General features: G+C 37.2%; 2 protein-coding genes across 2 annotated transcripts; one reads left to right on the top strand and one right to left on the bottom strand.

The window, feature by feature from the left end:
- The first annotated feature begins 6,885 nt into the window (after positions 1 to 6,885).
- On the top strand, positions 6,886 to 15,000 carry LOC143747016 (uncharacterized). Its single transcript, XM_077239432.1, has 5 exons — positions 6,886 to 6,967; positions 9,577 to 9,638; positions 9,965 to 10,058; positions 10,166 to 10,290; positions 10,374 to 15,000. Exons 2-5 carry the CDS (start codon positions 9,633 to 9,635, stop codon positions 14,481 to 14,483), a joined length of 4,335 nt encoding a protein of 1,444 aa, XP_077095547.1. The 5' UTR covers positions 6,886 to 6,967; positions 9,577 to 9,632; the 3' UTR covers positions 14,484 to 15,000.
- Positions 15,001 to 15,258: 258 nt separating this feature from the next.
- edaradd (EDAR-associated death domain) lies at positions 15,259 to 23,279 on the bottom strand. The gene is made up of 6 exons (XM_077239433.1): positions 22,916 to 23,279; positions 19,161 to 19,219; positions 18,585 to 18,636; positions 18,299 to 18,369; positions 17,843 to 17,894; positions 15,259 to 17,070 (listed from the first exon to the last, which is right to left on the bottom strand). Exons 1-6 carry the CDS (start codon positions 22,971 to 22,973, stop codon positions 16,694 to 16,696), a joined length of 669 nt encoding a protein of 222 aa, XP_077095548.1. The 5' UTR covers positions 22,974 to 23,279; the 3' UTR covers positions 15,259 to 16,693.
- Between the last annotated feature and the right edge of the window lie 816 nt (positions 23,280 to 24,095).

The following is a 24,095-nucleotide window of genomic DNA, read 5'->3' as shown; positions in this document are numbered from 1 at the left end:
AAACATGATTCTCTGCCATGATCATGTTTGCTTTCTGTTATGTGACCCTGGATCACAAAACCAGTCACAAGTAGCACGGGTATATTCACAAAATTATCGATTTTTCTTTTATGGCAAAAATCATTAGGCTATTAAATAAAGATCATGTTCCATGAAGATATTCTGTTAATTTCCTACCGTAAATATATAAAACATTTATTTTTGTGAGTGAATGCAGCACAATCGTGTACATAAATGGACAACTTTTCTTAATGTTTCGATGTTTTTGCAAATATTTTTCAAATAGTTGTATTTCAGACAAATATTGTCCTATCCTAACAAACCATACATCAGTGGAGAGCTTATTTATTGGACAATAAAAGATTGGATAAACGTTGCCTGGTTTGTTTAGTCTCGATTTCTGCTGCGAAATTTAGATGGTTGGGTCAGAATTTGTCGTAAACAACATGAAAGCATGGATCTATCCTATCAATGGTTCAGGCTGCCGCTGCTGCTGGTATAATGGTGTTGGGGATATTTTCTTGGCACACTTTGGGCCCTTAGTATCTATTGAGCATCACCTTTCCTGAGTATTGTTGCTGGCCATGTCCAGGAGGATAATGTGCCATGTCACAAGGCTCAAATCATCTCAAACTGGGTTTTTTGAACATGACAATGACTTTCACTGTACACTAAACTCCACAGTGAATAGTTTACATTTTAGCCCTGATGAAGGCCTATGCGCTGAAAAATAATTAATAACGCATTGGCAAAATAGTATTTTTTTCAGCTCCAGTTTCTGACCATTTTGATCTCCATTTCACAAGTGTTGCTGGTACTGTTCCAATATTTCTCTCGCCTTTCTTCCACGCACCTTGTTGATCTTGTGATGTCGCACCAGAACAACTACACAACGTATACTCAACCAGATCTCAATCCAATAGAGCACCTTTGGGATGTGGTGGAAGGAGAAATTTGCCTCATCGTTGTGCAGCCAACAAATCTGCAGCAAACGTGTGATGCTTTCATGCCAATATGGAACAAAATCTCTGAGGAATGTTTCTAGCACCTTGTTGAATCGTATGCCACAAAGGCATTTCTGAAGGCAAAAGGGGGTCCAACTCGGTTTTGGGATTTGGATTCCAATGTATGTAAATTGATTACCATTTATATGTAAATATAATGTCCCCTTGTGTACTTCAAGCCACATTTATGCGTTTTTTCCCCCTAATATCTCACTGGATAATCATCTCGTTATAATTTATAGCCTTTAATTATGTTTTATTTATAATGTTAGGGAGGAGCATGTTCAGATAATCAACTTAATTAGCATGAGCGGAAGTATATATATATAGCTGAACTATCACATGACAGTTATCCAGCATTCCCCCAACTCCTCACTCTTAAATATTTCCTATCCCAACCAGGGCTGGTGGAGTACTATGGGTTCGGGCCAAATTCCGAGCTTGGAGCCCTCCCCTCAAACACCGCACCCTATATGCATACCTTTTCTATATCAGATTACATAAAGGTGAACTTGTGAATTAAAGGAAATATTTCTAATAATACACAGCAATGCGTATATGTGCAATGTGAAATATGTTATTGTTTTGGAATTGGAGTTTCACCTGAATTCCAACTAAACGAATAATTTAGTGTATTTGTAATCTGAGTGGGTTGAACATCGTTAGCCTAATTAGGAATGTTGTGTAGAAGTGAACACATGCCTCCGGTGCAATGCTAGACCTCACACCTCAATCCTCCTTTAGGATAGGACATCAGAGGAGGCATCACAAAGGCACGTCACATTATCAAGTCTGTTCCACAAAAAAATGCATGTGCTCATTAAGAAACTCTTGTTTTACAGACTTATCAGAAGAATCTTGGTGCTGTTGAGTACAAATAGTTCTCTGGCACTCACATTCCTCAAACCAAAGAGCAAACCAGTTTAAGTGGCACAATACTGATACTAATGGATCCTTGTAGGCCTCATCCAAGCGGCCTCATACACTAAGCTCGCACATCAGAAATAAGTGTAGAATTTCTTTTTTCATGCTTCATATATTTCATGCACATTTAAATGAACCTGTATTTTATAGAAAGAGTAAAACATTAATTTAGTTTCAGAGGAAACCCATTAATGTACAGATAGCAAACTCACTGCATAAAACATTCAGTCACTTTACAAGCATATAAGAAACTTTTTGACATTGATTTAAATCAATTAAAATTCAATATTTATTTTGTGGGAAAATGATTTATATCTATAATAAAAAAAGAATAAAAAATATATATAAATATATGTATGTCTGTCCAACAGTTGTGGTGTGGTATCAATTGTGCAAAAATTGTGAAAATATTATTTCATTGTGTGCATTTAGGAAATTAATAAAAAGGCTAGTTATTAGAGAGACAAAATCATCCATTTTATTCCCAAATGTTTCAACTGTAATTTATAATGCTGCTATTGCTAAACACAATACATCATTTGACCCGTAGTAGAAATTACAATAGTGGTCATTTTTATTATTTAAATAAATAATAAATAAAACATACTAAAACAACAGAATTCTCATTGTATTTCTCTGAAATACAATTTAAATAAGTTAAACTTTTTGAACTTTTTTTTTTTAGTCCAGTTGGAGAAACTTTGCCTTGCTCTCTAGTTTCACAAGTGCCCTTAAGAGACACTGCTACCACTCCACCATTCACACGTCCTGTCCGCTGGATATCTGTTAAAACGATGATCTTTCATGGTTCTCTTTGGCCTTAGTTGTGCAGTTGCATTGGGTTTCAAATACCTGAATGAGAATGTGGAGCGGTGGCATTCCGCTGAAGTGTGTTCACAACGCTCAATCCATGCCGCACCTAGTTTACAAGGATACTATACAGTGCCAACAACACTGACTCAATGGCCATGCATGTTACAGGAACTACTCGGAACCAACAGGAAACAATTCAACAGTCTGAATTATCCTAAACTGAATAGACCCTCAATTTGTTTATGGATGTCCCAATAAAAATGCATAATTTATGCTGTAGCCTACAGACTTTGTAATATTTTCACAGTGAGTCATAAATTGGTTTAGACAGTAACTATAATTATGGGGCTTTTAAAATAAACTGCTTAAAAAATTATCTGACTTCCATGACCCTTCTTTTAGCATTCCTCCACCTCTATCTATTTTTATTCACTTTTGCAACTACTCTAATATTGAATAATAAATATTCTTTGCTATAGCCCAGACGTATAAAAGGATGGTAAGCCAAATGTGTTTACCTTTATCCCTCTTGAGGATTATATGAAATTTGTGTTTCTGGGAGACACTTTTCTCTTACATTTGTTGACAAAATAATCATATTTTGCAGATAATGCAAGTGGCCTATTAAATGCAACAGGCATGTTTTTCTGGCATTGGTAGCTACTAAACGACCTACCGGTACTTAAAATCAGGGAAACTATGTGAAAATCCCAAGCAATTTCTTTAAAATGATTTGACATATCATTAATGTGACATAAAATATAACCATATTTACTTAATAATATAATAAAAATTAATAAATAGAACTCACCAGAGCTGGTTATGTTGTTGAGCTCATAACAGGGAAAATGAAGGCTGTCTTTGCCATTGCCTGATTTTATAAATGTTTCGGTTGTACTTTATTTTACAGTACATGCACTTACATGTACTTACAGTGTACTTACCTAAGACAATACTGAGTAATATAAGGTAACTACAGGGGTTAAGGTTAGGTTTAGGTGTAGGTTTAGGGTTAGCTATTACCCAGTTGTAATAATGGGGAACAGGACTGTAAAATAAAGGGTAGCCCTTTATTTTACAGTCCTGTTTCACATGTACATACTATACTTCTTGTAGTAATTACAATAACTGGGTAAGGTACTAGTCCTGAACCTACTCGTAACCCATGTTACCTTGTATTACTCAGTACTTTCTTGGTAAGTACATTGAAATTACTTTATTTTTAAGTTTAATAAAAAAATGTAATCTATATGATGTATTAAATTATGGTCTGAGGGTAGGAACTTTTTGTAGAATAAATTGTATAAATATAAGAATAAACAAAAGCTTGTGTGGCATCTTAATTGTTAGTGTTTTTTTTAACAATGCAAGTATGTCACAACCGGATCAGTGGTATCTGAAGCATTCAGTACTGTGCTGATGATGGTACGTGCAATGACAAACATGTGTTTTTCACCATTCAAACTAACAGTTACCCAACCACATTTCGTAGCACCACAGTACCACAGCGAAGGCAGCCAACAAATTAGCTGAAAAATTCACCTCTCAACTAGGACCATACTGAGTAAAATGCTCTTTTTGTGCTCCTCTGGATTGCCATTGGCTGGCATTGCCGTACTAATTCAGACACCTGTTTGAAGCGTGAAGCAACTTTCATTATTGTGTTTTTGCTTCCATCACTGTGAGGTTCTTCCTTAATTAATGGTGAGGCCTTAACACGTTTACAGCTTGAGGAGAGCTTTTGTTTCCCGCTTTCTGGTGAATGTATTTCATTACAGAGATACAATGAGAGAGGCAAGTTCGTACCTGATGCCCAGACGCTAAGACTTGGATGTAACTCGAATAAATAAAAGTCAAAGACTCAACCACAAAGTCATCCCTTAAGGCGAAGGTACTGCTCTTGCCACTACATGTGCACACACTCAATGCCACAGTCAAGCTTCATGCATTAGCCTACGCTAAGCACACAAGGTGCTTTCCTCTCTCAAACACTTTCTTTTGAGGTTCAGTAATACATCTGTGGCTGTTCATGCCAGTGCAGTCAATAGGAGCTTTGCTGAGTACACAGAGAAAACAGGTCATACATGGGTGAATCTTCAGTTAGATGCACTTTTGGCTATTCTTGAAATCTTGAAAAATGAAACTTTTGCAAATGTTTCACTATGTGTGGAATTTTTAGTGCGTGTGATGATAATGTCAATTTTAGTTTTTTTAAAGAAAAGGTTGGATAATCATTTGACTGACATGTCAGGAAGTCCATGAACTTTAAACTTAAAAGAAAAAATAAATATTTTATTTCTGTATTAAATCAGTTTGGTAATGGCACTAATAATCTACTCTCTGATCATGATGTAACATTTTTGATTTTCATACTATCACTCCAGCAGAGATGTTCTTCCATGTCCCTTTTCATTTCTATCATTAAAAAAACGAATGAAAAACTTGTTTGGTGTGATGCTATAATGACTGCGGTATTGGGGACAGCAAATCTTAGTTATAAAAAAGTATTACAAATAGTACACATAAATACCAAATTAACTGGATATAAAATTCTTAAAAATAAAGTAAAAAAAAAAAAAAAACGTAAACTTCACATAAACAAACTTTCTTTTTAATAAATGTATAGTCTAATAATAGTCAATAATGACATAATAATGTTTAAAGGTATTATAATAGGCAAGATCCTCAGTCAATGAAGGCCTTCACTGTTTTTAGAGAAATAAAGTCAAGTTATATGTGTGAATGTATAAAATTTCATTCCATTTATAAACTTTCATAAACTGTAAACATTCACAATTGCTGAACAGTTTAGTGTCCATGTAGTTAGACACTGTTACATATCTGCATTGACATTGATATTGACATGTTAAGAATGGTGGTTAGGATGAATGGATCCATTTGGGGAGCTAAGAGCTTGTGGTTGCAAGGTGGATGACTAATAGTAATACTTTTCAAAGCATGCTAATTTACTTATCACTTAGAAATGTGGATGTACTACAGTTCATGAAATGAAATAAAAAAGAACTCTTACAACAAAGTCTTTATCGTATGCAAGAATGACAAATCATTTCAGAACAACAAATGCATTGCATTAACATTTCATTATGTTTGTTTCATTCGACATCTTTTCCAAACTTTCAGTACTAGTCAACAAGACATCAGTTTCCTGTTGGAAGTTTCTGGGTCATTTTAACTGAATATGCCTCAGTAATGCTGAAAAATGGGAACAATCACTTGAGAAATACTTTTCAATCAGGGTTTGTGGGTGTCACATTTTAAAGGGATATATAGTTCACCCTAAAATTCTGTCATCATTTATTCACCCTTTGGAGCACAAAAAAAGATATTTTGAAGAATGTGTCTACTTTTCAAGTCAATCAGGTCCAATGTTGAGGTTTTTTCAAAATATCTTCTTTAATGTCACACAGAAAAAAGAAAGAAAGATTTTTTTTATTTCTGGCCGAATAATCCCTTAACTGAAACTTTCATAACATCCAGCTGAAACCTTTCTGTAGCCCTATGCATTCAAATGCATTTTAGAAAGAACTGTGTGAAGGGAGAAGGGTGTGTGGTTCAAGACTGTAAGGCCAAACCCTTGCAAACACAACAGTTTGCTTGGAATATTTCACTGTTGACAAAACACACTTAAATCTTCTTTTTCTCAGGGAATGTTTATGTTAAGTTTCTAATGATCTGATAGCTACCATAGACGCTCCCACGATTTGACATTTGGTCCCCACAAATATTAAATATTTGATCACATCCTTAACTAAAACATAGTTTAGCTCAGCATATATAGTTCAAATATGAGATTTGCTATTATATGACATTAACAAATGCAGGTTTTTCCTTTCTGGATTATTTTTTCAAATCTGAGCTATCTGATCAAATCACTGTTGCTTTGGCAAGTCTGTCTGAACTAAAGTTCTCCATGACGCAGAAGACCCCAAAAAAACATCACAATTGATTCAAAACATACAAGTACATTTAAGTGCATCATGCCACAAAATTATATCTAAACTTACAATCCTATGCATCACTTTCAAACTTACTCTCTGCATCTGTAGTTTCGGTGTGTGGTTGTCATGCTGATGTTGTAGAACCTGTTTGGCGACTCCAAAAGCATTTATCTGATGGAAACCCCATGACAGAGAGGATGACAGTCATATTCACCTGGACTGTAGAGGTGTCAACAATAGCAGCTAGAGATACATGAACGACTTTGGGTAAGTGGCTCACTCTCTACTGTTCGGTTCATTGCTGCTCATATAAAACATACAGAATCAGAAAGAACATCATAGTTTAATTTATCACCCTGCATCATGTTTTTGTGTTTAGGCATCTTTGCCTCTAGTGGAAACTGATAAATTCACTTACTTGCAAGATGTAGAGGCACAAGTATGGAAAAAATATGAAAACTGTTCTGATATTGAAGCAGCTCCTTTAATATGCGTTTGCTGTGGCCTTTGCTCAGGTTGTTATAAATGTGAGTCTATTGAGGTTTTGGGGATTAATACTAGCTTAGAAACTGAAAACATTCACAAAAACGTGAACAGGAGAAACATTGTTATTTTGCTAAGCTGAAACGTTTAGCACTGATTCATCATGCATCACGTGCAAGCTATAATTATAATATTATGATAACAAAGATGGCTTTTTAGCATCATTTTTTGAGAAGCAAGGTGACACATTAGATGATTCCCGTTGCTGATTAAACTCAAGGCTTTATTGAGTAATTATACCATTCTGATCTCGACACTAAAAATCTTCACTATATTGTCAAGACCATATAGCACTTCCAATCACAGTCTGAATAATGTGCTTTAGACAAATCAGATAAAATTGGAAAATAGACATTTAGGGGAAAAGAGGCAAAAGAGATACGGAGGGACCTGCTGGGGCCAGAACCTGCGCAAAATTCCTTTATAAAACCTAGTCAGTAGAAAATGTATACATGCATCTCCACCCAGTCTATTACCATATATGAAGCTTACAATGTCTAGTTTTAATTCATGTTTTTATATCATCACGTTTAGACAACTGTAACTCACTGTATTGTGGAATGAACACTACTTCCTTGGCCCGTCTCCTGTTGGTCCAAAATGCGTCAGCAAGACTTTTATTGGGCCTCCGTAAATTCACTCACATTACTCCCGTGTTAGCATCATTGCATTGGCTGCCTGTGCGGTTTAGAGTGGAGTTTAAACCCCCAGTCTTTGTTTTTAAGTCCCTAAACAACTTAGCCCCCTCATATCTATCTGAACTTCTATCCCTACATAACCCTTCTTGAGCTCTTCGCTCTGGTAGTCATAGATTGCTCACTGTTCCCAGAGCTAGATTAAAACAAAGAGGAGAACGTGCCTTTGCTGTTGTGGGCCCTAAATTCTGGAACAGGTTACCAGTTCACATTAGATTTGCTCCTACATTACAGATTTTAAATCTTTGCTCAAAACTCATTCTTGTTATTTTTGAGATCTACTTATTTTTTGTATTTGACTTCAGTTAGTATTTTGATTTTCTTTTGCTATTTAGTTTGAAAATTGTCTCTGATTTAATTTGTGAAATTAGTTTTCTACTGCTTTTGCTTGTATTTATTTTATCCGATGTTGTAAAGCACATTGGTCAGCTCAGCTGCTGCTGTTTTTGTGCATACATAATGTTTATACATCAGGCCCCTGGTATTTATCTCCTCATCTTTCTTTCATCTGAACCAACTGGTTCTCCTCATTCTCCAAAGTCCATCCATTCCTAAAGCATTCCTGACAAAAACCACACACACATAAAAACATACAAAATCTGTTAGAGACAGATACATTTTGAGGAGTTATAGGAGGTTAGAGCAGCTGTGTTTTACACTCTGAAATCTGAAAAGGTGGGCCTGTAGATGTTATATTGTGCACATATGTAAGGTTATGACAATTCTTCTTTATAAAAAAAAGACTTTGCAAGCCTATACGATATTAGCTCAAACCTTAGTGTGAGATTGAAGATGTCATGATGTCATAAAGTCACAGCCCATGTGATAGGCTGCCAGGTTGCAGACCTCTGACTTTACAAGGCAAAAAACATTTGTTATAACTTGTCTTTAAGGAATGTGGTTTGCAAACAACGAGGTAAAGTATCTTCCTATCTTATACAACTTTTAACAAACACATTCTCACTATGAGGTGAGGTCTAGTCTTGTTGAACGTCTGATTAACTAGAACTGCATTACAGCCGATTACATCTCTGACTTGGAAAAACTGGAGGTGGTTCCTAACTTTTCACTGCCACTTCCTCTTTCCCTTCTTCAAAGCGCAATGTTTGTTGTTGTTTTTTAGTAAATATTCAAATAATTTATATTGATAAAAAATGCAACTATCAACCAATTCATCTTTTAAAAACCTGTAACAGAGGTGCTTCTATTATCTTTATTCCCAGTCAATGTGCAAGGCTACTGAAAATGATGCAATATAGATGTAACAAGTGTCTAAAGAAGTGTGGGAAGGGGTTTAAATGGCAGCAAGGAAGTAATTGCACACTTATGCCCATTTATAGAGTCATGATGTCATGATGATTGTGTGTAATAGCTGCTTTGTTCTGAATCAGCAGGGGATTCTCTTGCTCTGAGGTCTGAAACTAGCCTTAAATTCAAATTCCGATGAGTCACTGTATTTCCTTTGTATGTTCCTAAAAATACTCAAATTAAATGCTTGGTTGAATGACTTTAGGTCAATGACTGTCAATCATTTCACTTGCAAAATCTTGCAAAATTTTGAATAATTTCAATTGAATGCTCGCTCACATTACACCATTCGCAAATGATTAAATTGTCTTGTTGTTTTTGTTTTGACAGATCTCCAGAAAACTGGTTTTCATGACATGTCCAGTTGTATTTAAAGGAGTGAAGCCATGATGGTAAGTACCCTGTCTCCAAAATAGCAATTTAAAGGAGCAATATTATCCCTATTACCTGACAGATGTAGTCAGATTTGTTCAGCCATTCAGAAGATAGGGCATGTCTGATTCAATGGTAAAGTCTGCTGGAAGTTTCAGCATGGCTAACAATCGTTTACAGCATCTTTAATTACATTTCACACATTCATTTTACCTCTGATTACATCCTTGCCAAGGCAGAGTAAAATTTTTTTTTTCCTGAAGCATATAATATATGCTTCATATATATACATACATATAACAAAACACTTTAATATGTGGTAGTAAGTCACCTTGTTCATGTGCAGAATGGAGAAACAGAGAGTGTAACTCTGGAGGGCACAGCGAAAGGAGGGGCCGTTGTCACAGGAATCACAAATCCAGCAATTAACCTGCAGAAAGGTAAATAACTCACGTAAAGTAAGCATGTATCCGATATGTTGCCTCAATCATAAGCAAACTTCATAGATTCTGTAACATACCTTATCCTCTGTTTTTGTTTCTTCCAGGACATGAACTTGTTTCTGCAACAATTCATCTGGACCACCTTAGTAAAGATGATGTGCTAAAACTGATCAAAATCATTGAGCCCTATGACAACAACCTTGAACTTAAGACAACAAAAGCAGGAGTGGTGAGCAATTTTGTGAATAAAAAAAATAAAAAAATAGAAGCTAAACAGGTCTCATCATGTCTTCATCTCTTCTTCCTCTTTAGTCCCTTGCTGATCTTCGATTGAACAGTGAGGCAGGACTTCAAGCACCAGGTGTTCAGGTTAATGGACTGAATGGACAGATAAATGCCCCTAGCCTCAAGGGTGGCATCTCAACCCCAACAGTAAATGCAGAAATGCCACAGATTGAGCTAAAGAATGCCACACCAAACTTCAGCCGCCCAGGGCTCAAAAGGCCAACTTTTGGCATGTCTGCACCAAATCTCGAAGGAGCAGGTCTGGATGGCATTTTAGAAGCTCCTGATGTCAGTGTCTCCACCCCTAGTCTAAACACTCCGGATGTGTCTGTTAATGTGGATAAACCTGAATTGAAGACCAAAACGCCCAAGTTCAAAAAGCCCAACTTCAATTTACATGCCAAAAAACCAAAAGTTGATGGTGATGTGAATTTAACCAACCAGGGCATAAACGCTGACCTACAAAACCCGAAGCTAAGCCTGTCAGCCCCAAAAATTAATGGAGAAATGAACACCCCTGAAGTAGACATGAACTTGTCAAAAACTGAGCTCAGTGGTCCAAACCTTGACATCGAAACACCAAAAGCAAATATTAAACCTCCCTCTGGCAAGTTTAAATTTCCCAAATTAAAGAAATCAAAAACTACAAAAGTAAAAGTGCCAGAGGCAAGTGTTGATGCAAATCTAAATACACCAAATCTTGCGCTTTCTGCCCCAAAATTAAATGCGGATGTCAGTGCACCAAATGTGGACTTTGATCTGCCAAGAGCCAAGCTTGAAGCTCCAGACTTAGATATTCAGACTCCTGATGTCGATATAGGTGCTCCCTCTGGCAAAATAAAGTTTCCAACATTTAAGAAACCCACATTTGGGCAGAAGGTTAAAGCACCACAGTTTGGCTTAGATGCCGATGTATCAAAACCTGATTTGAGTCTCTCAGCACCAAAGATGGATACAAACAGAGATGTTAATGTAAAAGCACCTGATATAGATGTTCAAGTTCCATCTGCAAAGCACAAGTTCTCAACTAAAATGCCAAAGCTAAACTTACATAAATCAAAGTTGAAAACTCCAGATCTAAATGCAGGGATACAAGCATCAGACTTGGACATGTCGGCTCCTAGGGTAGATATGAATCTGCCAAAAGCTGAACTGGAAGGACCGAATCTAGATGTCATGGCACCAAACCTCAACCTCTCTGCACCGGATCTAGACATTAAAACTCCAGCTGTTGATGTGCAGGCACCAGATATTGACATTAAAGGTCTGTCTGGAAAGCTAAAGAAGCCGCATGTTAAACTGCCTAAAAAAAATCTATCTGGGTCAAAAAATAAAGGTCCAGATGTAGACCTCAATGCACAGGCAGATCTCCAAGCACCAAACCTCAATCTATCTGCACCGGATCTAGACATTAAAACTCCAGCTGTTGATGTGCAGGCACCAGATATTGACATTGAAGGTCCGTCTGGAAAGCTAAAGAAGCCGCATGTTAAACTGCCTAAAATAAATCTATCTAGGCCAAAAATTAAAGGTCCAGATGTAGACCTCAATGCACAAGCACCGGACCTAGACCTGAAAGCTCCAGATCTCAGTCTTTCAGCACCCAAAGTGGAGGGCAAATTAAGTGCTCCAGATTTGGATCTGAACTTGGCAGATGTTAATATCAAAAGTCCAAATGTAGATCTCAAAGCCCCGGACATTGACTTAAATGCTCCTAAAATAGACATTGATGCCCCCTCTGGCAAAATCAAGCTACCTCACTTGAAGTTTCCCAAGTTTGGTCTTTCTGGACCTCGGGTTAAAACACCAAAAGTAGATGCACCTGATGTAGATGTGAACATCCCTACAGCAGAACTCAAAGGGCCTAATGTAGATGTTAAAACACCTGATTTTAGTCTTTCCACAGCTAAAGTTGAAGGTGACATTTCTGCTCCCTCTTTAGACTTTGGTTTGCCAAAAGCCAACTTAAAAGCTCCAACTGCGAACTTTGGGGGAAATCTAAAGTCACCAAATCTTCCCACTCCACATGTAGACATACACTTGCCGAAAGCAGAGCTTGAAGGACTCGATGCGAACCTAAAAGTCCCAGACGTTGACATTAATACAACATCTGGAAAATTTAAGATGCCACATTTCAATTTGCCAAAACTGAATCTGTCTGAGACAAAAGTTAAAGGGCCTGAGCTGGATGCTAACGCAGATCTAGATCTCTCGGTTCCCAAACTCGAAGGAAAATTAAACGCATTTGGTGCTGACCTAAATCTTTCCAGAGCTGAGATCAGTGTGCCGGATGTAAATGCAACTTTACCAGAAGCTGAAGTCAGTGTTCCCAGTGTAGATGTCAATTCCCCAGACTTAAAGACTCCATCTGGAAAGCTGAAACTGATTACAATTAAGAAACCAAAAGTTGACCTTTCTGGTTCAAAAGGGAAGAGTCCTGAGATTGACTTAAATGCGGAAGCTCCTGATCTCAGCTTCTCAGCTCCAACAGTTGATACAGATATCAAAGTCCCAGATGCTGATATAAAGCTTCCCACTGCAGATGTTGACATCAATACTCCCAAAGGAAAACTGAAGCTCCCAACATTCAAAAAGTTGAACTTTTCTGGTCCAAAAGTCAAGTCTCCTGATGTTGACATTGCTGCTGATCTAAGTGGGCCAGATCTAAACTTATCTGCACCTGGGATTGGTACTCCTGATGTTGACATGAGCCTACCCAATGCTGGGGTTGATGTAGATGTTCCCACAGCAGACGTTGACTTTACTGCTCCAAAAGGAAAGGTGAAATTCCCAACATTCAAAAAGTTTAACCTGTCTAGCCCAAAAATCAAATCTCCTGATGTTGACATTGCTGCTGATGTAAGTGGACCAGATCTAAACCTATCTGTACCTGTGGTTGGTAGTCCTGATGTTGACTTGAGTCTACCCAATGCTGGGGTGGATGTAGATGTTCCCACAGCCGACGTTGACATTACTGCTCCAAAAGGAAAGGTGAAGTTCCCAACATTCAAAAAGTTTAACCTGTCTAGCCCAAAAATCAAATCTCCTGATGTTGACATTGCTGCTGATGTAAGTGGACCAGATCTAAACCTATCTGTACCTGTGGTTGGTAGTCCTGATGTTGACTTGAGTCTACCCAATGCTGGGGTTGATGTAGATGTTCCCACAGCCGACGTTGACATTACTGCTCCAAAAGGAAAGATGAAGTTCCCAACATTCAAAAAGTTTAACCTGTCTAGCCCAAAAATCAAATCTCCTGATGTTGACATTGCTGCTGATGTAAGTGGACCAGATCTAAACCTATCTGTACCTGTGGTTGGTAGTCCTGATGTTGACTTGAGTCTACCCACTGCTGAGGTTGATGTAGATGTTCCCACAGCCGACGTTGACATTACTGCTCCAAAAGGAAAGGTGAAGTTCCCAACATTCAAAAAGTTTAACCTGTCTAGCCCAAAAATCAAATCTCCTGATGTTGACATTGCTGCTGATGTAAGTGGACCAGATCTAAACCTATCTGTACCTGAGGTTGGTAGTCCTGATGTTGACTTAAGTCTACCAAATGCTGGGGTTGATTTAGATGTTCCAGGCATCAATGCTGAAGCTGAGGGCTCCAAACGTGGGAAAAAATGGCCCTTCAAATGGCACAAATCAAAGAATGAGGATATAAACTTTAAAGCACAAGAAGTAGATGGTGCCACTTCAGAAATAAAACTCCCCCAAAATGTACCTATCTTCAGGCCTCACATCTTGCCAGTCAGCAACATTGACAATATCTTGAAAGAATTCAGTAGAGCAGTTGACCACAATACTGAACCTGTGAAAACCATTACTGACGAGGCTGCCTCGGTCTCGACAGTCAAGACAAATCTGAAAGCTTTATCTCCATCTGTTGGGGTCAATGAACAGACAGTCTCTGTAGATATCCTGGAAAGGCTGAGGTTGTCTAATGCACGTACCACAAGCCCACATTTCAGCATACCTCCAGAACCAAGCAGCCCTACAAAAGTGAATAGAGGAACATTTAAAGTCACAAAGCCTGATGCTGATAAGGACTATCCGTTAGTTGATACTACTAGCAAGGAAGATGATGCCAAGATGACCATCAGCTTGAACAACATGCTTGGTTTATCAGATTAAACTTCATGTAAAACCTTGTTCTTTGTGGTTCCATATCCACTGCATATAGATAATGGATTTGTAAAATATTATTTAAAAAAAAAATACACCAACTGTTTACTTTAAAAATGGGAGTATTAATGGAAAAGCATAATAGAATTTGACAGAGATGTAATTATTTTTATATTCAGTTAAATACATAATTGTATAATAATCTCTTTAAATGTTTAACGATTGTATCGTCTAAAATTATTAACATGAACATGAATGAAAAAATACACTGAATCTATTTGTCTATTTTGCCACTGTTTTAGGAGTATGCATGTATGTATTATCTAATATATATATATATATATATATATATATGTCTTTTGTTTACACCTCTTTCCATTACAGTTTTATAATTTGTACAAATAATAACTTCTTACATTATTAAAAACCACAAAATAATTGTGGCATTCTGTCTTTTTAATTAACCATGTGCCTACCATATTTACAAAAGCACAATTCTCTTAGAATACTTTAATAAAGTTTATCATAATGAACAACACATGGCTGATTTATTTTAATCCTTACTTCAGATTTGATTGTCACACTGTGATGCCGGATGCATAAAATATAAACTTTTAAAAAAAGATCCTCTAAGGATAGGAAAAATGGATGCAGTACAGCAGTAACACATCTACAATTATTTGTTTAGTTTTTCACCACTTCTGACATCAACTATACCAATAGTTCATAATGTATTGTTAATGAAAAAAAAATTGTACCTATTGACAAACAATTTTAACAAATATTTAGATACTGTGTATATAATGTTTTATTTTTTTTACAGAGAACCTCTGATGCACACAAACAGATGTGGCAGACACAGGAAATTAAAAGCTAGGTAGAGTACAGCGCACAAAACCAAAAACTTTTTAAAGACAAAAATCATCTTGTTTAGAAGAGGTAATGTTGTCAAAACCTACCCTATTACCTGCATTGTGATCGATATTTACCATGAATTTTGAAATCGCAACAAGCTGCATCTTTTAAACTATCAAATCAAATTTAAAAAAGCTCATACTTTAAGTTCCATCAACTTCCAGATCTATGGTTCTCTGCAGTTATACTGCTATTTTACTGCTCCTTTCTCAGAGACATTCTAAATCTTTAATAGGCTCCAAATAATAGGGCGAAAAATTATTTAAGTGCCATTCATACCAACTGTGATACTAAATTTAAGTGCTCAGTAAGCAGTGCAATGGGAATTTGAATATATATCAAAATGTTTTATACGATACTTAAATCTAAATTTTGAATCTTTCACTGACTACTTCACAAACCCTCCTTACATGAGTCTCACTCATAGAACACGACCAGAACGAATATTAGTGTACCATAAATAGTCAGTAAAACTTTTTACATCTTGCATTCAATTCAACAAATGGTTCACAGACAAAGGCCTATAATTAAAGCACACCCTGTACCATATACCTGTATCTAGGACTAGATCTAATTAAATCAAATAATTTTTTACCTCATCAAATCTCTTGTCTTTTATGTTCTTTTACTTTTTACAGACTTGTATCAACTGCAATTTGGCATCAATCAAAATTATGAGCTACCTCTAACCTCATGTTTTCCTGGGAGATAAATGCCTTATTGCAGTTGGAACTTATAGGACGCTGAACTACAGCTGAAATGAAGGAGATTCAGTTTTTGTGTCCTGACCAGCCACTCATTTGTGATTGATTCATAGGCCATTACAAGAATGCAGGGAGACTAAAGGAAAGAGAAACCATCTCAAATGACTCATCACAAATGTTACTAAGGACACTTCATAAAACCACCAACAGTGGCACAACACACAGATAGCTGTTTGTATTAAAAATAAATTAAACAGTGTATGACTGGATTGACAGAGAATTTCCAGACGTGTAGTCACACCTGAGTAGTCTTTCCATTTCCTCCTCAAGTGCTGAGGCGGCACTGCTTATATTTGTTGATCACCCTTCAATCGCATAGCTAATATCTGTATTTCAAAGATGTGAACCAATCTGTGACACATGAAATCTGCCAAAAGTTCAAAATTAACTAAGTCCAGTGTACAACCTCGTAAACACTGTCTTTGTACCACCACTATTCAGTAGTGTGTGTTCTGACCTGCTGTCCATCCCTGCAGTCATGAATTTCAGATTCTACGAACACGTTTCATTCATTAAGGTCCAATTATTATTAAGTCCCAGCTAATGGGCCTTCTGCCAGCGCGAGGGCCAGTCGTTCTCCAACCACCTCTGGAGCAATCGTAGCACATCGATGCGCTGGTAAAGCTGGCAAAGTTCGGTGAGCTCCGTGACAGGTTTCTGGTTGTAGCGCAAGAGGAACTCTTGAGTGGGACTCTGGTAGGTGGTGCCGTGTGTGCGCTGCTCTAGAAGCGTGAGCTCGTCGTAGCTCATCCCCCAGCGGCTTGCAAAGTTCTTCCAGTTTTTGACAGTGCAGTGAGTTGGATCAAGCTTCAGCCTTAGGGTGTACAGAAGGTCTTCGTCGTTCATCAGGTCACTGATTTTGGGTGGAGGGGCAGAACACAAACACTCCTTACAGGACTTATGTTCTTTACTAAAGTCTAGAGAGGGGGGAAAGAAAAGCAGACATTATGGGATATATCCGAAATTTTAATTCAACAGTAACAATACTTATACCTACATTAGTTAACATGAACTACAATGAACAATATTTCTACAGCATTTATTAAAAAGAGACAATTTCAACATTTACTAATGTATTTTTAAAATCAAAGGTTGCATATAACAATAATAAATAAATGCTTTAAACAATATATTTCTCACTGTTAGTTCATGTTAACCAATGCTACCAAATGAGACGTATTATAAAGTGTTACCATTATATAAAATATCTAAAATAATCTTTAAATATATTTGATGCGCGATTTCAGTTCAGAAAAAGTATTTCTACAGAATTCTAAATTCATTGTTGAAATTTTAGTGTGAATGTGATACACAAACAGTAGATTACTACACAGGAAAGCAACATAAATTGTAACAATACCATATCAGCAGATTTTAGAGTTTTTCTTTTTAATTGATCGGCTAATTGTTCATGCTCATTTGCTTGACTAATATAGTGTAAAATAGTCAGAATATAAACACTTAATATAGGTGTACCATAGTGTTTCAGGATAAGATAAAAACATGCTTTGGAATATGGATTCATGTTGTACTTGATCATTAGGTAAATTCTGAACAACAACAAAAAAGGTACATACTGTACTTTTAAATAATAATTTCTTAAACGTTGTTAATTTTACAATTTTTTTACACTGTATATGTTGTGATCACTTGAGCATATAAAACTAATATTCTACCATCGATACATACCTGATGAAACAGAAGCCGATGGAATAAATTCTGTACCGTCATTTTCCACAGGCTGGGTGATAAAAGATAGATATTAAGGCTTATGTATAAAAAAAAGGCTCCATTGTCATACTTAGCACAAATACATTAAAATAAGGAGTACAGAACAAGGGAACCCACACCCCTAAAGAAAACTCAACTGAAACATATGAAACAAGAAGTAGGGGGAACAACCGCACAGTCCCGAGAACTGTAATAAAATGTAGCCTTTGGCATTTACACAAAAACCACATTTCTTACACAGCCCACATCATACAACTGCTAAAGAATCAGGACACCACACAGTGTTTAGTTTGCATCTATAAATAAGGATGTTGTCAGAAATTAGTATGTGACTTCTGCAAATAATGATAGAAAGTGATCAGACCCCATATCCAAAGAAATGATCTCAGGCAACTAAAAGATCACATGACTCACCTGTCGTATTCGGCCCACCGCTGACATCAGATAGCCAGGGGGAAGAGAGCTGAGCTGTAGGGTTACAGGATCTGTAGACAATCAGAAGTCAAATTTACATGAATAAATCTTTTATTAACAATTAAAAGTTCCAATTGAACATGATTATATGGAAAGTGTGGAGGCTCCTTAAAAGGTCACCATTCCCAATACCTGAACTGAGATCAGCAGAATTGATTCAATAAGCAGACACAAAATAAACATTCAGTGTATGACAGCAGCAACAAAATAAATAAACAACAAATACCTCTGATACCTTGTGGATCAGTGACCTGAACAGGGTAATTTGACCTTAGAGACTGAAACACAGAAAAAAAAAGTCAAACTTGCATCACGCACATCTGAATCAAGACCTGCGAGGTCAACAATACACCTTTGTTTCTCTTTCTACATGTTGGGACACATTTGAAGAGAGGAGGTGCGTACAGTGAAGGGGGCAAAATTAAACTTTCAGATGTGTAGATAAATGAGCAGAGAACATGCTAGAACAAACCTCTGAGGGCGTCACACAACAAGGTAAGAGTGTGGGTTTCAAACCCGCTCTTACAATCCAATGCTACTTTGATATCATGTACGAAAATCATGTCTAACCTACATAATCAGTGGCATTTGATCACAATATGAAAGACAACAATGTTTACAACTCATGTAGTCTGTCATAACAAACTAAAACTAAACATCACATATGATTCAACTGATGTGTCAGTGCAGTGGGTATTATACCCAAAATTATCAATCCATAACATTCCACCCACATTTTCTAGAGTAAAGTAAGACCTTTACTTTACAAAAAATAAAATGTATTTGGGGAAAAAAAACATACCATCTCTGTAATGAAGGTACTGGGGTCCGTGTCCTCCACCGGTTCAGAAGCCACTCTCCCTGCAAAAATCCCAAAAGTCAAACACCACATCACATTAACATTGGTGCGTCAGTGTTGCATGTTAGACTACATCACACTGAACTACAACCTATTTTCCATTTGTGAATCTAATAGACAGAATTTGTGCTACTATATATAAATATTTGGTATAAAAGAAAAGGTACAGGTTGAGACAAACGATGATAATATGCAAGAACAAAATGTCACCAGTGCGATGGCATTTGATTATTTTCTATTTAAAGAGAAACTTTAAACAAATCCACACATTGAGTTCCAAAATCATCAGTTAAATATCTAATTTTCAAAGGCGAAAAGAACCTGTCATTGTTTTGGCGCAAAAAAAGTCCCCTTTACTATACAAGTTACTTGCCGGATTCCAAAAAGTCAAGCAGTAGCAGATCACACTCCTCAGAAGCTGTATGACAATTACGGAACCAACAAACAGCATAAAGAAACAGACAGGGATTGCTAGTAAAAATGACTAAGTGACTGTGAGAGGAAGGAAGTGTGAGAGACGCGTGTGAGTTTGTGAAAGCCTCTGTGCATGTGTAATTCAGTGGCAACGCTGGCATGTGGCAGATTCAAACACAGATCTCTGCTTTCATGGCACAGAGAAAATAATGATGCCATAATGATGCCATGTTATTGATCTTATTGTGAACGATTTATCCTTGCAGGCGTTCTATTTTTACTTTTTTTAACCTGTGCAATGACAGTTTCCTCTGGTGACATGCAGGACTTCTCTAATCATGGTCTGGATAAGCCCCTCCCCTTTCTTGAGGCCCGGCTTAGCCCCCGCTGCGTTGATCTTGATCTGAATGATTATTATTAGGCTACTTTTATTATTAAATTAATATTGTAATTAATTTGCCCCGCAATCATTTCATAGCGCATCAGTGCATAACCAACGAGTTGCAATGATAATAAAAGATGTTACATTACTTATTTAAAGGTGCTCTAAGCGATGTTGGGTGATGTCACTTCTTGTTGACGTTCGAAGTATTGTCAAACAAAACGGAGGCTAGCTAGACCTTTCCTCCTCCTCATCCGCGCACTAACCCCCCAAACCCCACCCTCAAATCCTTCTTGTCGGTTATTGGCTGGAACAGTTTGTTATGTTTCGCGGTGCGGGTTAGCCCAGTTTGTTTTTATTGCCGTTTTTGGAGCCTGGGGTGTCTGCAGAAGATACCGCGTTTTTTTTGTGTGTTCAGGGGACAGGCAGCTAGCGGATAATGAGGAGAGGTTTGCTGTATGTGACAAAAAATGTTTTGGCCTAAAAAACATGTGACATTATTTAGAGCACCTTTAACACAAAATACTTCAATTTATTTTTTCACAACGTATGGGCCACAAGGGAAATATTAGGAAAATTATAGTTATCCCGTTATCAGAACATTTAGAAGTAGATTTTATTTTTCACTTTTTATATAAAGGGAATGATTGGCTGGGGTTGAGACTTTCATGGTTTAAAATGGAAATATTTTCCAATATTGTGATGTGGCATTTTTCTTTAGCAACAATTGCTTCTGCGTCTAGTCTACTGCGATCTAGAATGAAAGGTTTGTTTGAGCTGTGCCCCCTATTGTTCAGGCGCGCTTTTGCATTTCCTTCAGCCTGAGGCTTATTCATTTCACTTTTGGCGTGAAAGGGTTTTAATATATTTTTTGTTATTAAAAACAAACAAACCTAGCCCTGAAGTGATGACAGCATTGGGTCAATAATAGGCACTAGGAATAGTCCAAGTTCCTGCAAAATAAGTATCTAAAGCATTTTTTTACTTTTATCATTCGTCTCTTTTTCAAGATAAAGCATAATAAAATGTTACTTCCATTATACAGAGTTATGCTAAAGGGACAGTAGAGACACAACTTCAGACATCAGACAGAAAAAACTGCCTGTCTGTTTCCGGTTGGTGAGGGAAAAGATCGATCATGTAGGCTAGATTGGTTATCACCCCAGTCTCGCCTACGCCAGACAGTTTAGCCACAGTTGTACCACACAATGTTGTGTACAATTGCTCATGACCACTGTCGCTGCTTCACACGAAAGACAGGCAAACCCAATTCAGAGGAATAAAGAGGTTGAAACAGGATGTTGGCTGTCAGAAGTGAAACACACTTTTTAATGCAACGATGGTGTCATGGTGACTGCTGAAAGTACATGCAGGGAAAAAACAAAAAAACAAACTCTGATGTAAGCATCAAACCGGAAAGAGTGCCTAGCACCTTGAGCTGATGCTATCTCTGGAAAGAAATTTTCACTTCTTCTGCCCAACCACCAAAAATACCCAACCCTAATAATAATAAAAAAAAGCTTATGCAACATTTTTTTTATATCAGTATATGCTACAAATGTTTTACTCATTCAAAATCCAGTGTTTCATTTCTTCACAGCTGTAGAGAGATGAACTAAAACTCATGGACAAATCTATCTACAGGTGCCACATTTAGCCCCAGTCAGTAGGGAGACCGGGTATGGTTGTAACACAGGGAGAGTTGTAACACCACCATTTCTTCTTCAACACTTCTTGAAAAAGTGTTACAACCATCCCCTATCATACAACTGATTGATTTTAATATTTTTACAGAATGCCCTTACAAAAGGGCAAGTCAGTTAGATCAGCTGCAAAGGTACATGGGACCCTATGCAGTCTCTGGGCCCACAAAGCTTGCGCTCCAGGGTTACCGGCATTCATTTGTCAGCACTGTGACTCTGATTAAGACAGGGAGTGAGACTGTTCTTTTATGTCAATAAACCTGTTTTTGAAGCATATCATATAGGTTGGCATCCATTTTAGCTTCTTTTTTGTAATTGTTACAACTTACCCCAGCATGTGTTACAACCTACCTCGGTATTGGGGTAGATTGTAACGAAGGTACAGTATGTATTCGACACCAACTCACGAGGTCTGTGATACTCTTGTAGGGGATTGAATTGGTGCCATTTGTAGTGAACAAATGTGGGTACTTTGTATACAAATTTGAGAACTCTAGCTATAAAATTCAGTGAGTTATAGTTACTGAAGCAAAAAGTGTTACAACCATACCCGGTCTCCCTACTGCAGACAAATCCAAACCTGTGCAGTCTGCATCTATTCATGAGTGTTTCTGCTCAGCCAGGGAATGCAGAGAGCGTGTAGCTGCTTGCTCGGGATGCACTTGAACAGATAAAATGTAAACCACATCATAATATAATCCTGCAGGGCAAAACCCTCTGCACAGATCTTCTTCTGCATGGCCACCCATACACTAGTGACTAGCAGACGCAACACAAACAAATACGGCAGTATAAACTCGGTCACCTCTACATACAAAGAAGAAAAGCCTTTAAAAATCAAAACAGCAAGTTTGAGTTACTCAAACAAACAAATTTAAAACAAAATTAAACAGGGCATCCGTATAGCTGAAGTCACACCATAGACTACAGCTGTAGCAAGATAAAGTCCACCTGGAGTTGCACTTGATGCGTCCTTATGCAAATGTATGTCTACTTATGTTTACAAAACAACTAAAGACCTTAGTTCATAGTATCGTTTGCTACAGGATTTATTAGAAAAACTGAAACCAAGTAGCCTACTTAAAGACCGAGAGAAAAAAAAGAGAAAAAAAACAAGCGTCCATCACGTTGCCACGATATAAAGCACGTTTTCTCCAGAAACAAAGAAAGTTTAGTAAAGATCACGCAGATTTACTTACCAAATGGCTCGCTAAACGCCTTCAAACTCGTCATGTTCACTGCGATTGTTTCAAACATAGGAAAAGTTCGCTGATGACCTTTACACGATAACTGGATGAAAATGTTTCGGGACAACACCGGTGTTTCAGTTCACTTGTGAGCGTGTTGTGCGTGCTGTCCTGGCAGACAGAATCTACAAACAAACCTTCAAACGTCCTGAGCCAACTTTTCTCGCACACCATAACAGACATCTACTTGTGTGATGACGTGAGCTATGGGAGAGCAGCAGCGCTTGAGAATCTCTCTCCCACTCAAGGAAATTGCGTAGATGCGCTAGCATTTACGGAATAGATAACGCCATTTCTCACCTCTGCCTACAAACGTGAAATGTCCCATAGGTCACGAGTTTAATGATTCCCAGGGTACACAATGTACATGCTTTTTATAAAAGTATCTGCCAAATGTAAACAATCGATTCTAAAAGAATGTTATTAGAAGGTGTGGTTTGATCAAGATATCTCAAGTGTATTCATGAGGATGCACCATCAAGTAAAAATTAAAATTATTTTTTTTGCAAAGTGACTTCTCAAACGTATCGCCTAAACTTTCAAAAACATTTTAGTTTTTTCAAACACACTGGGCTAATTTGTGAATAAACTTTATTTTTAACTTAATTTGGGAAGGAAAAAAATAGCAATAGGAGGATAGGCTACATATTAAAGCGAGCATAGGCCTACATGTAACAAACAAATGCAGACTCTCTATGACAGTTAGCCTAATTACATGTTATTACTATTACTACTTACTTTTGTCTTTGTCAATTTAAACTCACTGTGTGACCTATAGGCCTATTGCTTATACTGGCTGGGCGTATTACCAAAAATAACCCCTGACCCATTATGTGTAATACAGCGGTTGGAAAATCCTCCCTCAAAAATAGGCTAGGCTTAACTAGTTTCAGTTTGCGTGTATACTTTTTTAATTATACTTGTTGTGAGGGACATATGTCCTGCACTTTTTAAATATGACAACAGACTTGTGAGGACATTTTACTCTAAAAGGGCATATAAGTCGGCCAAAACATGTATTTATTTAAATCTAGTGTTTTGCACGTTATTGATGGGTAGGTTTAGGGGTAGGGGTTGGGTTAGGCCATACAAAATATCATTAACCTGATATAAATCAATGGAAGTCTATGCA

Source organism: Siphateles boraxobius, unplaced genomic scaffold (genome assembly GCF_051911475.1).
Source record: "Siphateles boraxobius isolate OS27281-9 unplaced genomic scaffold, OSU_SipBor_1 22, whole genome shotgun sequence".
Lineage (NCBI taxonomy): Eukaryota > Metazoa > Chordata > Actinopteri > Cypriniformes > Leuciscidae > Siphateles > Siphateles boraxobius.
This window is presented reverse-complemented; position numbering and strand designations above follow the sequence as displayed.

Bases quoted from the DNA above. Each gene is read 5' to 3' on its own strand.
- LOC143747016 (XM_077239432.1), top strand. The intron at 10,059-10,165 runs GTAAATAACTCA...TGTTTCTTCCAG, and splicing joins AGCAATTAACCTGCAGAAAG to GACATGAACTTGTTTCTGCA. The intron at 10,291-10,373 runs GTGAGCAATTTT...CTTCCTCTTTAG, and splicing joins AGACAACAAAAGCAGGAGTG to TCCCTTGCTGATCTTCGATT.
- edaradd (XM_077239433.1), bottom strand. From the start codon at position 22,973: ATGTTTGAAACAATCGCAGTGAACATGACGAGTTTGAAGGCGTTTAGC. The intron at 19,220-22,915 runs GTAAGTAAATCT...GGATTTTTGCAG, and splicing joins GGCGTTTAGCGAGCCATTTG to GGAGAGTGGCTTCTGAACCG. The intron at 18,637-19,160 runs GTATGTTTTTTT...TCTGTGTTTCAG, and splicing joins GTACCTTCATTACAGAGATG to TCTCTAAGGTCAAATTACCC.